Source organism: Clarias gariepinus, chromosome 8, assembly GCF_024256425.1.
Source record: "Clarias gariepinus isolate MV-2021 ecotype Netherlands chromosome 8, CGAR_prim_01v2, whole genome shotgun sequence".
Taxonomy (NCBI): Eukaryota; Metazoa; Chordata; class Actinopteri; order Siluriformes; family Clariidae; genus Clarias; species Clarias gariepinus.
The window spans coordinates 33237501-33252279 of record NC_071107.1 but is presented as its reverse complement, the minus strand read 5'-3'; the positions used below and the strand labels follow the sequence as shown (position 1 = coordinate 33252279).

The following is a 14779-nucleotide window of genomic DNA, read 5'->3' as shown; positions in this document are numbered from 1 at the left end:
GTAAAAAAGTATTTGGTGAAAAGATGCTCAAGTACTGAGTAACTGTTTCAATTAAAATGTCAGATTTTTTTTTTTTTTTTTTTTTTTTTTTTAGGAATTATAATGATTATATCACTCACTCACTCATCTTTTACACCGCTTTATCCTGTATTCAGGGTCGCGGGGACCTGGAGCCTATCCCAGGAGGCTTAGGGCACAAGGCAGGGTGCACCCTGGGCAGGGTGCCAATCCATTGCAGGGCACAAACACTTATACACACTTATACACACACTACGGGCAATTTGGGAACGCCAGTTAGCCTAATCTGCAAACACGGGGAGAACATGCAAGCTCCATGCACACAGAGACAGGGATCGAGCCTGACCGGTAATCGAACCCCTGGAGGTGCAAGGCGACAGTGCTAACCACTACACCACAGTGCCGCCATATTAGTGTATATACACAGTAAATATATGTATATATATATATATATACAGTATATATATGCTGAAGTGTGTGTCTGTTTTGACAGATAGAGAAGACACCGCAGTATAAAGCTGTTCTTTTGCAAACCAAACATGCTTTGTTTGGCTTGCAAAGCAGTTTATCCAAATTTTTTGAGAATGTTGTAGGAACATCACTCACTCACTCACTTACACATCTTCTATACCATATTATCCTGTGTAAAGGCACGAGGCGGGGTACAGCCTGGACAGGGTGCCAGTCCATGGCAGGGCACACACATACACACACTCACACCCTAATTCAAACTAAAGGTAAATTGGGAACGCCAGTTAACTTAACCTGCATGTTTTTGGACTCTGGGAGGAAACTGGAGTACATGGAGAAAACCCACCAAGCATGAGGAGAACATGCAAACTCCATGCACACAGACCCCGACGCGGGAATTAAATTCGGAACCTGGTGCTGCAAGGTGACAGTGCTAACCATTACGTCAGCATTCTGCCTGAGTGGGAACATGTTATTCGAAGCATTTTTACCGCCTACTAGCCCTTACAGAAATTCAGTCTGTAAACTGGGGCAGATTTTCAAAACCATGTCACGATGTGTAAGATAAGGACCGAGCCTATGACCATGGTATGAAAATGACTCATCTTTAGACCGTCAGTTTCAGTAAAGAGCACGCTTGTGGTGTCCAAAAAAACCCCATCACCCTATCACCCTCACCCCTGGGTTTGTGTGAATAATAATTCACAGACATGTAATCCCACATGAGAACCCATGCACAAACACACAGAAACAAACACACGACCCGTCTACCCGCTCTAGTCTGCACTGTCACAGCGGACGCGGTTACGCCTGCTCCTCTTCTTCCCCCTGCTAACTTCTTTTTATTTATTTTTTCTCACTGCTCACATCATTTGATGTTGGTTGGCTGGGTTGTGTTTTGGGCGCGAGGTCCGCTCAGACTGAGTGTTCGGATTCGAGAGATGCTCGTCATTCGTATGCATTTATTCATTCGCTGCTTTTGTGCCAGACAATAGATCTGTCTCCAATTGCCTGAGAAAATTACACTGACACCGGTCAGCGTCTGCCAAAGGCCCACGCTGAGCCTGTGTGTGTCTATATATGTGTGTGTGTCTGTGTGTGTGTGTGGTGTTTCTGTTTTGGGGGACCAATTTTGCACACAATGACAAGAAAATGTGTGTCCATATGCAGGTGCATGTCTCCATGTGGGATTCACTGTGTGCGTGTGTGTGTGTGTGTGTGTGTGTGTGTGTGTGTGGCGGGGGATATTTAGGACAATTTAACTCTCTTACAGGGAGTATGAGATGTTGTTTGATCGCATTAGAAATGTTTTTGTGTGTAAGTATGTGAGTGATGTGTAAGTGTGTATACACGTATCCACAGTGTAGGTGTGTGTGTGTGTGTGTGTGTGTGTGTTTGTGAGGTGTTTCGGCGGCGTGTGAGCTCGTGGCAGCTCGTCTCGTTTGGACTCTAGCCGTATTGATCAGAGCCAGCGCTTGGCTTGCTGCCTATCTCGCTCTCTGCCAAGCTCCCTGATAATCCTAAAATCCTCTCGGCGCCTGACTCATCAATGCAGCTCCGAGTCGCGATTAACTTCATCTGTTTTTCGAATTCCGTCATTTCTGCCGCGTGTTTGCGAACGGGCCATCGTTCCGTCGCTTTCTGTCTCACTCTATCTCTATTATCTGCTGTTGTTATTGGCTGCACTCCCATAAGCTCATTATCAGTCAGAATGGTTCGACAATAGTCGCTCTCCATCCCTTTCTCTCTCTCTCTCTCTCTCTCTCTCTCTCTCTTTCAGGAGCGACTGTGTTATTTGTGACAGCGACAGATTTGGATGCATCCAGAGAATTTGGCCAAGCCTCCCTCATCTACTCACTGCAGGGCCCCTCTGAGTTCAGACTGAACACACGCTCAGGTGTGTACACACACACACACACACACACACCAAGTGAAAGAGCCATGTAAAAGTATTTGATCCCCACATAACTTATGTTAGATTAAATATGATCAGCTTTGGGATAAACTTTTAAATTTTGAAATAAAAACAAATAGCTTGATTAATTATATAAAATTTTGTAGTTACAGTTAAACGCGATATGTTTTTCCATTGTCAATTAAAGCACTTATACTCCAACACAGTTGAGGTCTCCATTGTGATAGTTTTGAAGGTGTGCATTTATGTTCGGGGCTTGCCTTATTACGGTATTGTTTCTATGGCAACAGTTAATTCATAGGGGCTCAATTATTAAACAGATAAAAAAAAACAATAATAATAAGTAAGAAGTATTATAATTAATATGATGACATTTTATGTCAGGAAGTTTTATGAAAGATATTTAATTAATTATATTATACTGTAAGTAAAAATATTCAGTTTAGCTTATTTTATAACGTAGATTATTAAATCCGCCACATAACTGTTTCATAACACTTATAGTGTCATAATAACACTCAACATTTTAATTTCACTTATAGTGCAGGTTAAACTTCAGGCGGATATCTAAGTCCTGCAAAAGTTTCAATAAATTCTGTCCAGCGATCGGTTTAAGACGCGCCCACAATTTAAAACTTTCGGTTCATATTCTGGCATAAAACTGCTCATAACTTCTCTTACACTCACCATTTTGATTTCATTTATGGCGCAGGTTTAACTTCAGGCAAATACCTAAGAACTAGCAAAGTTCATTTTATTAAATTCTGTCTGGCCAGTTTTGTGTGATGCTGTGACAAATTCTGGCTGGACAGACATACAGACAGACACACAGACATAACATTTTCTGAGACTGGTTACGAGTCTTCCAATGTTTGAAACATAAATATATAATTGAAAGACTGAGTCCTGATCAATGTACAGATAAAAAAGGCATATCATCATACAGTAACCTCTTTAACCTAGTTAGCGAGCCATAATCAAATCTAAATCTGGTTCTAAAGAGGATTTAATTAGATGCAAATTGGATTAGTGAATCATCAGAAATAAATCATAAAAAAAAACGAGCTGTGAAATTAAAATTTCTGAACACATTTAGGTTTCAATATATGTTTGTTTACCCGAATAATGCAAGAAGACCCATCCAAAAGAGCTGATTTACTAATACACACACACACACACACACACTCCCGAGCCACAGTGTTGAGGACAGGTTGAAAACAGGATTGGAATGCAGTATGCACGCATGTGTATGAATGTGTGAGAGTGTGTTTAGGGATGGTCACCACTAGCTGTGATGGATGGAAAGGTGAAATGTTTGTATATTTTGTGTGTGTGTGTGTGTGTGTGTGTTTACAGGGGAGATCACCACCACTGCTCTGCTGGATCGTGAGGTGAAGTCTGAATACATTCTGATCGTGCGAGCTGTGGACGGCGGGGTGGGGCCTCTGCAGAAAACTGGAATCGCCACGGTAACAGCAGATTGTCACACTGTTCATATATAGTTCAAAGTAATAACTATGAATAGATTCAGAAACACATTATTATTCTTTAAGGGGTGTTTGAGGAATGAACTACTTCAGGATCTGCTGTAATTGGAAAATAATCAGCGTTTGGCTGGTGAAACTCGGGCTGCATCACACGTGCATTATTTTATTACAAATAAAATAATAATAAAAAAAAAATTACAGCTTCAAATACTACATACCACTGGGGATATGTATACATTTTGTGAAGGAAACAGAATAGATATATGTTGTAGAATGTAGTTGAGTAAAAGTAAAAACATCCACTAATTAAACTAACTATCATACAGTAACTCAGTCAAGAAAGTACAGACAACTTAAATATCTCCTTAAGTACAGAACCCTATTTAAAATATGACCCAAGTATTATGATAACCTGTATTAATAATATGATAAGTGCAATACTACTTCCCTATACAATATGTAATACAAGATTACATATAATAATACAACATTACATGTACATATACTAGATTACTGTGCAAATGCTCTTGCGTCATATTTTTTGGTACTTACTGTTTTAAGACTTTTTTTGTGATTATTATTATTATTTATTACCTTTATTACCTTTCCTTAGATAACAACTGTGAGCAACTGTAACCTAGCATAAGCAATTTCCCTCTGGGATTAATAAAGGTTCTTTGAATCTTGTAAAAGTACAAAAGTACCCACCTGCAAATTTACCCAAATATAAATACTGCTGAGCTTATATTTGTTCACTGCCTTTAATATATATTAAAAAATAAGTTATTGTTCTCTCTCTCTCTCTCTCTCTCCCTCTCTCTCTCTCTATTCCCAACTGTGAACATGCTGACAAATTACACACTCGCACATAATAGTCACCGGGTTGCGATAATACAGCTTTAAATACACCACACCACTGTGGTTATGTACCCAATGCTTTGTAGAAACGTAGTGACGTACAAAGTAAAGTACAGATATTTGTTGATGTAGTGGAGTAAAAGTAAAAATATCCACTAAGAAAACTACTCAGGAAAGTACAGATACCTGAAATGCAGTAACATTAATCCTACTTAGTTACCTTCTTTTGTTGTTGTTTTTTTGTTTACACAGGTGAACATCACTGTTTTGGATATAAATGACAACGCCCCCATGTGGCAGGATGAGCCATATCTGGCTAACGTGGTGGAAATGAGTCCAATTAACACCGACGTTATTTCTGTGAGTACTTTTAGTTATAGTCATAATCATAGTGATTATTCATTACTAGATTTACACTAAATGTGTTAATCACGCACACAGTGTGCACTTCAGAGTGTGCTTGTATTTTCATAATCAGTTTTCCACACACATTTTTTTTGTTTGCTTTCTTCTTGAGCCATGTCTGAGTATATTTTAGTATAATAGTTCTGACTTAAGTAGACACTTTCTGCTGATAAATGTTTGTATACTTGCACTTTATTGCCCTTCATCACATCCCATTTAGAGGTGATTATTTGATAATTAAGCCTCTGAATATGTCCATCAATTAACAAGCCGACTCAAAGCTTAATTAATAGGTTTGGGGTGACTAATCAAAATATAGCCTGCGGTGAATTGCATACTGTAGGTAATTACCTTCTCACCCCGATTAAAGAGTAACATGTCTGCTTTTAATCACCAGGAACCAGAAAGAGGGTGTGTATGTGTGATTCACTAAGACGCTTGACTTCCTCGGGTAACTTTAAGTGAAAATGTAACTATGACTAGTCAAAAAGAATGTGACGTAGGCTTTTTGTGTATTGTTGTGTTACAAGAGGAATAAAACATTCCTGTGATTTGGAACAGTGGAAATTTTCAACCTGATGCTAATTTTCATCACCTCTAGTTTAAGTTGAAACATTATAATCAGGAACACGAGTGAATATTTATGCTTTAATTGATAAAAGGAAGACATTTTAATCTCAGGTCGATATATATATATATATATAAATTGCCTCTAGGTTACATATACATGCTTGTATAATGTGTGTGCGCACATGTGTGTGTGTGTGAGAGAGAGACAGAGAGAGAGAGAGCCTGTAATTACAATTCAACTCAGTTGAGTGAACTTTAAAATACAGCGCTCTTTAATGCTGCTTGTAAGAGCATGAACTAGATTTAGTGCTTTTTCCCTTTCTCTTTCTCTCTCTCTCAGTCTCTCTGTAATCAGTGCAGCTCAAAGCGGTCGCCTCCTCAATAATTAACGACCCAAAGATCCTTTGTTTCTCTAATGACCAATTAGGCAATTTGCAGCATTTCTCCATTAGTGCTCAGAAACGATCATCCCTTTAAAAATGTAACAGTAAGGTTCGAGACAGCATTGTGCTCTGCCCCCAGGCACATAAATCTCCCATCATGCCCTCCAGCTGGGTTAGGTACCTGTGATTTGATTTTGCCCGGAGGCCAGTGTGTCAGGAGAGTGTTCCTAACATCCTGTTGGCCATTTATTTCTGTCTTCCTCTTTTTTCTTGCAGGTGCTGGCCCTAGATCCTGATAACGGAGACAACGGGACAGTCGTGTACAGCATCAGTCCAGCAAACCCCTATTACGTCATTAACAACCGGACCGGGAAAATCCGCACCAGTGGCTCCGTGCTGGACAGAGAGAGTCTGGATCCCAGAGCTGCCCAGCTCATGAGGACCATCGTCATCTCAGCCACTGACCGTAAGTACAAAACACACACACACGCACACACACACACCTAAGGATGTCATCCATTCCTCCATTCCTGTCAAACACTGGACTGGAATTTGCCATTATTAAGAGTTATATCTCTCATTATATTTAGTTGTAAGTGAGCTGTAGAGCAGAATGTTGGATGGATTCTATAGCAATAAGGTAATGCTTTATTTGGATAGTCTAATGGAGGCACTTTATGAACATCTGTTTGTCATAAAGCAGCCTTTTAACAGATTCTCAACAAATAACAAGTCTGAGTGTCAACTTGTGATAGGATTAAGAACAAGACATAGTCTATAAATAAGCCACTAAAACAGGTGACAAAACTCCTCAATCTACATAAAAAAAATTAATGAATAATGAAGGGTTAAGGTTAACCCCTAACCCCTTACACTGGGAATGATTGGATGAATGGAAGGAATAGGGGAGTACATGCATGGGTGGGTGGATGAATGGTTGATGGATGGATGGATGGATGGATGGATGGGCTGGTGAATTTGTGGGTACATGGACAGATAGATGGATGTGATGGATGTGATATACATGGATGAGTGGATGATGGAGGGAGGCATAGATGAATAAATGGATGGACAGAAGGAATGGATGGATGAATGGAAAGGTGTGGTGATGGAGGGGTGCATGGATGGATGGATGGATGGATGGATTAATGGGTGGATTAATGGGTGGATTAATGGGTGGGTACATGGATAAATGGAGGTTTGCATTCATCCATGAATGGATTGCTGGATGGACTGCTGAACTGATGAATAAATGGATGGGTGGGTGGCTGGGTGGGTAGATGAGTGTTGACGAATAAGAATTTTATTTATTACATTTTTTATTTTATTTGCATTTGTACTGTCTTTACACTGTACACTTGCCCATGTCTGTTTTAATTTGTCTGACTCTGCATTCATGTCTACATTACAGTCTAAAGGTCTCCTTCCAAATCATATAAAATCATACATGAAAAGAAAAAGAAGAATAAGAAAGATTTGCAAAATTATAGTATAATCCTAATATAACCCAGCTATAATGAAATGTATAGCCCTTGTATAGCAGGCTGTCTTGTTTTTGTCCTATCCATGTCTCTTTATCTGAGTGTCTCTGATCTTTAAATCGCTTCTCAAGCCCATTTCTCTCTCTACTTAATGATTTCTTCCCCCTGAGTAGATTTAATGACTGAAGTGAAGTCATGTTCACTATGAGTTTAGGTGTTTGCTTCTGTACTTAATGCTCTTCTGCCCTCTTGAGGTGGAAACCCACCACTGCGCTCCTCAGCCAGCACAACAGTCTATGTCAACCTCCTGGACCTTAATGACAACGACCCCACCTTCCTCAACCTGCCGTTCATCGCTGAGGTGCCGGAGGGTCTTTCTATCGGCTCTTCTGTCTTCAGGGTTCGTTTGGGTGTTTTCATCTTTTAAGGGTTTTTATCTATAACATTTTATGTATACATAAAACGTACCACACAAGTAAGTACAGTATAAAAACCATGGTTTTTGGTTATGCCAAATTATTAAATCTGTGCATGTTGTGACCACTCAGGTGCAAGTACAGGACCCAGACGAGGCGGAGAATGGGGCAGTGACATTGGTGCTGCAGGTGGGCGTGCCGCGGCTGGACTTTCGCCTCAACAGCAGCTCAGGGATGCTGTTCTCAACAGCTGTACTGGACCGTGAGCAGATTGCACAATACCAGCTGCGGCTAGTGGCATTCGATGCAGGGCAATACCCGCGCACCTCTACCAGCACACTCACCATCACGGGTACAAACTTAAGCGAGTGTCCGACACCGAGGCACTCGGCTGAAGAAGATATGTCTAGCGTCTGAACACGTCGCTAGTTTAATCTAGTGATTTTAATACAGCTGTCTGGGTTTAAAGAGTCTGTATATCAGTCTGTCTGTTGGTCTGTCTGCCTGTTTAGTGTCTGTCGATCTGTCTGTCTGGTCAGTCTGCCTTTTAACCTGTTGGTTGGTCTGCATTTTGTCTGTCTCTCCTTTTGTTAGCCTGTCAGTTTATCAGTATTTCTGTTTGTCTGTCTGGTTGCTGGCCGTCTGTTTGTTGGGCTGTCACACAGTATTGTCCGTCTGTATGTCAATCAATTTGTGGGTTTCTTGGTCAGTCAGTCCGTCCGTCTGTCTGTCTGTCTGTCAGTATCTATTTTACTGCCTGTTCATTGGTCTTTCTTTTAATGTATCCAGTTGTCATTTGGTATGTCTGTCTTTGTCAATGTGTCTGTGAGTCTGGCTGTCTGTCTGGCTGTCTGTCTGTCTGTCTGTCTGTTGCTGTCTCTTTACAGTATGTCAGGCTGTCTTTGGTCTCGGTTTTGTTTGTCTATCAATTCATATTTTTGTATATATATTTGTTTGCCTTGTCTGTCTGTGAGCTTGTCAATCAATATTCCTTTGATCTGTTGGTTGGTCTCTATTTCTTAGTCTCTTAGTTTGTCTATTATTCTATCTTTCTGTCTCTCTGTCTAGCTTTGCCTTTTTGTTAACCTGCCAAATTAGCACAAAATCATTACCATCTGTTTCTGTTTCTTTCTTTGTGTCTTTGTTTTCAGTGTTGGACATGAATGATGAGACCCCAACGTTTTTCCCACGGGTGTACAACGCCTCAGTGCTGGAAAACGTTCCGCGGGATTTCGTGGTCGTGCGGCTTAACTGTTCTGATAACGATGCTGGACTCAATGCCGAACTCAGCTATTTCATCACAGGTCAGAGCTTAAAGGATTTAATTTATACTGTTAGCTGCTACCTTTTTTTGCGAGGGGATATGAGGCCCTATAAAGTTTGTTTTTACATATTTACGTACACGAGCGTGTGTATTGTGCAGGTGGCAATCAGGATGGGAAATTCAGTGTGGGCTTCAGGAACGGTGTGGTGCGCACTGTGGTCGATCTGGACCGAGAAACACAAGCCTCATACACACTCGTCATCGAGGCTATCGGTGAGGCTTTTTGTCTGCACGCACCTGTCTACCATCCACCTGTCTGTGATTGCATGTGTGTGTACGCGTTGGTTTGTCTTAGCAGTTGGGTTCAGTGGTGCATGCAGCAGGGTAAGTATGTGAAGCACAACACCTTCATTTCCTGTGTGAAGAATGCAGCACTGAGGTTTCCTGTTTGGAGTGAAACTGTAGCGGTGGATGTGCAGTGTGTGTGTAGCTAACACGGTGTTTAGCTTCTTACAAATGTGTTCACACATGTTACTGCAACATATATTTTGCTCAGTCAAACAAGTATACTTGTTGCACAATAAAAATTCAAGATCAAACCTTTCTGAGTATCCTAACGGGTCTATAACTCACCGTGTCGAAAAGAAAAGAACTGCATGATAGAGTTCTTTAACTCAGAAATCCAAATGGATATATTACATATCACCTTTATTATTATAGCATAATGCTTGTCTATCTAGCGGTCTAATGTATTATAATTTTTATTAAGCACCATGATCCCCAATTTAAATAGCTCTTTATACTTATATTAAAGTGAGCAATTATTCATTAAAGGGTGTGTATACAGTATTTAAAGCAGACTCTGCTCTCCACTCACACACTTAAAAGAGCATAAGGTGATGTTTTTTTTAAGGTGGCTTGATTTGTCAAATTAAATGAATAATGATAAATAACACAAGGCACTATCACTACATTTAGCATTAGCTATATTTTGTAAAATTAAATAATGGCTACGATATTAAAAATGCAATAAACCTGGACAGCAAGAGTTAATATATAATGTAAACTTATTTAACTCTTAGTTTTTATTTTAAAAATATTCTAATTTTTTTTCTACTACACTTAAATAGATTTTATAAGTAAATAATATAAATACTATTTCCATAATGCATTTTTCTAATTAAAGGGCTAGTTGTTTTTTTTTTTTAAGTCAGTCTTAAATCAGAAATGAGCTGCATATAAGTACATTACAGTATATCTTGGTCGTTTTCATGGATTTTTTTTGCTCTGCACACTGACCGAGAGGTTCGTTACCCGGAAAGAGAGTACAATGTAAGTAATCTGGGCGAAATTCCACAGACCTTGTTCCATGCAAAAATGCATCCCAAAGTTCAGCTGGGAGTCAGATAAAGCTTCTGCAGTCCCACTCAGCCAATCGCATCTGTAGCTTTCGAAGTTATGATGTATTTAGTACACATTCAGCTTTTGTTCTTCTGGCTTTTTCCAGTTAGTGATACAGCTAATTCCAAATGTCGCAGTCAGTGTGCAGAGCAGACCTGTGAAGACCTGTGATGGTGATGTCATTTGATTTAACCCTTAAAACTCAACCTGCACTGATCTGTTCTAGCTAGAAGTACAGCATTGGTCAATGAACGATTTAAAAAAACAAAAAAAACAAAGAATTCTATATAAAAGTCCTGCCAGTGTGTGTCAGCCTCAGGGATCAGACATCAAACTGTGCATTCGGGTTTTCGGATATTTCAGGTAGAACCAAAGTAATTATTACTTTTAAAACAAAATGCAATTTAAAAAAAAATGCTTTTAAAAAAATTATCAAAATGATAATACTTTTTAAATATTTTTTCTTTTTAAACAATAAATCAACCCTGTTTTTTTTCACAAAAAAAAATCATGTAGCATTTTTCAAATAATTTTTTGAAAGTTTTTTTATTATTAATTCATTTGTTTGTTTGTAACTAGTGATTTATCAGAGTAATAGACGCCCGCTTGGCCAGGACTCACGCTGCCCCATGTTCAGGAGAAGTCTCTGTTTTGTAGAAAATTATTAAAATGAATGACTCTAAGCCCAATATATATTTATTAACACATAGTAATGCATAAAATTGCTAAATGCTTTTTTGAGTTTTAAAGTCTATCACAGATTATCGATTTAACACTATACTATTATTAATATGCTTTTAGTCTGACGAGTTTAGTATTATTACTACAGTTAAGGTTGAAGAATTTTGATGTTCAGTGCTGAGCTGATTGATAGTGGCATGTGATTGGCCACTAGTGTGAATATAATATTATTCCTCAAAGTGTCAGTTCGGATTGAGGAAACTGTAGACACAACCACAAAAAACACAGATCTCTGACCTTTATTGGGTGAAAGTTCAGATAATCAGAGATGGTGAACATTTATTGATTTTGGCGGATGCTCTAATAATTTCTAATGCTTTATTATTTACAAGTCAGAAACAGAAAGACAAAAAAAATCTAACTGAAGGTTGAGTCTTGATCCAACACCTTTATCACTACGCGCACATTGTCAGCTTGCTGACGGTGTATCGGGGTGTTGTTTGTCCTGCAGATAACGGCCCAGCCGGGGACAGAAAAACAGGCACGGCTACCGTCTACGTAGCAGTCCTGGACGTCAACGACAACAGACCCATCTTCCTTCAGAACAGCTACGAGACTACTATCCTAGAGAACATCCCAAGAGGAACCAGTGTATTACAGGTGCGAACACAAGGACACATACTGTAAGCTCATGTTATGTCTTAACACTTGTAGCTCTTGCTTTATCTCAAGGAAGCTGTCGTTAATGTTAACATTTTAGTTTAAAATGCCAGGTTGAGTCTTTAGTAAATGTTAGTTTAAAAGAAAAAGTAGAACAGATGGAAATATTTACAATCAGATATTAGGATTTTGGTATGTGGATAAATAACACAGTATGCATTAAATTGTTTGGTATGGGGAAAAACTGCCAACATTTTTTGTTTTTAACTTTAATAATTTAGGATTTTACTTTAGTAAGATCAACCTTTGCTTTAAAAAAAATATCAAAATGATTTGATATATTTTTTCTTTGTAAAAAATAAACCAACCTCGTTTAAAAAAAAAAATCATGTAGCATTTTTCAAATAATGAGTGTTTTAGTATTATTTCATATGTTTGTTTGAGTAACTGGTGATTTATCTGAGTAAGAGACGCCCGCTTGGCCAGGACTCACGCTGCCCCATGTTCAAGAGGAGTTTCAGTTTTGTAGAAAGTAATTTAGAATGAATTCTTATAAATTCTTACAAACAAAGGCAAAGCATGAGCAAGTCCAGTGTATCTAAGACATACAGAACCTTTCTTCTTATAAACTTTCTTTCCAAAAATTAAGGGAATTATGGCATAGATGATGAAAAATACCAGAACATGCATGTATGTTAGAAATGAGTATAGGCCACGATGACCTTGTTTTCATCACATGGAGAAAAAGAAGGAATTTCTAATTCCACTGTAAAAACCTGGCAACTATAATTACCCTTCCCTGTGTGCCTTGACAGGAAACACACCTGCTGAATTTAACACGGTTACATTTAAAAACCACAAAAAAAAGCTGCTAGACTGTATGCTGGATGCTCGACTCTTGCTGGATCGTCTTTATCAGCATCAGTAAAAAAATTCATCAAAGAGCAGCCAAGATCATAAGGCAGCTGTTGTAACCTCTGGACATTATTATTATCGTTGTCCTGCTGCATCAAAATGTATGATCGTCTGCCTCTGTTATTGTAGTTTTAAGATATACGGACTTTGGGTCGAAATTTCACCTAAACATGAAATTGCCTCCTGTGTTTAGATCTCAGTAGCATACTGCAGTAAGCAGGGTATCGTAAGCTGCGCCTGCAGTTCGTTCCTGTCTTGCTCTAGCTGATACGACAGCTTAGACTTGGTCAAGGCGGAGCGCTGTGGAGTTCTCCGGAACGACGGTCCCGACGAGAACGAGTACCGTCCCGAGCCGAGTCGCTTCCAGAGCTTCAGCTGGGGCTCGCCGGACGAATCCTGCCCTCCGTATTCGCTCTCTCTCGCAGCGCATCCTCCGGATCTTCCCGAGCAGCGGCACGTCGCCATGACGACCGCACACCCTGCGAACACGAGGAACAGGCAGACAGTGGTGATGATCGTGGGGACCGGGTGATGAAGGTCAGGGTATACGGTTGTGGAAAGGTTGACCGGTGGTGGGAGCGAGTAGTTGAGAGTTAAAGGAGTCAGAGTTGAGTTGAGGGTGCTGTTTGTGGAGTCCATGTTGCCTGGATCTGAAGAGAAAAACAGAATTTATCAGCTGGTGTGATCTGGACTGTGGATTTGTGCAAAAGTTTCAGTGCAGATTAACAGGATGTGGTATGACGTGGGTGCATATGTGAAGCAGGTTTTTGGGTAAAGCACATCTGTGGAGCAGGACTGGAATCAGTTCTATTGCTTTGCTTAAAGAATCAATCACACAGTAGTTAGTGTGAAGCTTTATCGATTAGTCTTCTAAAGAAACAACAACAAAAAAAGAACGCGCATCATTAAAAAAAAACATCATATTTTCCTTTGGTTAGAGCTAGCCCATGCATGCACTGTGAAACAAGTCCCTATTAGCGCTTACATTATAGCAGCTGTAAACACTCAACTCTCCCCAGCCTGTCTTTTTTTTCTCAGTCTTGAGGTTAACAAGACAGCGGGTTTTAAAAAAAAAAAAAGGTGCGAACTCTTCTGTCCTGAAGACTTCCTTATGTCGCGGATCTTACCCACTTAAGCTCACATGCTTATTTTTGCACAATTTGTTTTGGTTGTGTCTGATAATTTTAATGTAAGGTTTTTTTTTAAGTGTTTTTCTTCAGTCGTTTGCAGAGTGGTGCAACTTTTAGGTCATTTGTGCTGCCATTATCAGACCTGTCTGTTTTGCGGAAAGGCATTTGGTCATTTGGCAGGATGTTTATGCCGTTCGAGCAGATATAGATAGTTTATAGGTGCTAAGAGCATTTTGGGTCTTAAGAGTTTTTAGGTTGTAAGTCATGTGTTCAGCTCTGGCAGGAGGTTAGATCTTCAGTGTTGATGATTTAAAGTTGTGGCCTGTGTTGCATGTTCAAGGTTTTTGGTTTTATTCAGTGCTGTTTTTTTTTTTTTTTTTTGAGTAGTAGGAGGAGGGGTTTTAAGCCAAGGTTTGGATGCTTTGCTGTTTTGCTGCAAGTTGGATGACTGCCTGCTGGTGGAAGAATCTGTTCTCAGGATGAATCACTCCATCACTTGCTTTTGTGTTACTTTGCATCTTATTGAGTGCTTATTTGAAAGCAACACACACACACACACACACACACACACACACACGTGCACACAGTATATCTCGCTAACTGTCCTTTAACTCATGTAATCGTAAAAGCACTTGTAAAAACAATGTACAGTACTTACCCTATGAGGTCATTTGTTTTACACACACACACACACACACACACACACACACATATACACACACAG

General features: G+C 39.5%; 2 protein-coding genes across 2 annotated transcripts in view; one reads left to right on the top strand and one right to left on the bottom strand.

Moving 5' to 3' along the window:
* The window catches only part of cdh23 (cadherin-related 23), a 253324-nt gene that overhangs the window by 184779 nt on the left and 53766 nt on the right, over positions 1–14779 (top strand). The window contains exons 19-27 of the mRNA XM_053501261.1: positions 2270–2386; positions 3761–3873; positions 5002–5109; positions 6384–6573; positions 7843–7988; positions 8137–8356; positions 9156–9308; positions 9428–9541; positions 11862–12010. Of these exons, the coding sequence (XP_053357236.1) occupies positions 2270–2386; positions 3761–3873; positions 5002–5109; positions 6384–6573; positions 7843–7988; positions 8137–8356; positions 9156–9308; positions 9428–9541; positions 11862–12010 (1310 nt within the window). The remainder of the gene's footprint in view (positions 1–2269; positions 2387–3760; positions 3874–5001; positions 5110–6383; positions 6574–7842; positions 7989–8136; positions 8357–9155; positions 9309–9427; positions 9542–11861; positions 12011–14779) is intronic.
* Positions 12400–14779, bottom strand: part of LOC128528435 (uncharacterized protein C10orf105-like) — a 2951-nt gene continuing 571 nt past the window's right edge. Inside the window, exon 2 of the mRNA XM_053501265.1 lies at positions 12400–13575. Coding sequence (XP_053357240.1) covers positions 13115–13564 — 450 coding nt within the window. The 5' untranslated portion in view covers positions 13565–13575 and the 3' untranslated portion in view covers positions 12400–13114. The remainder of the gene's footprint in view (positions 13576–14779) is intronic.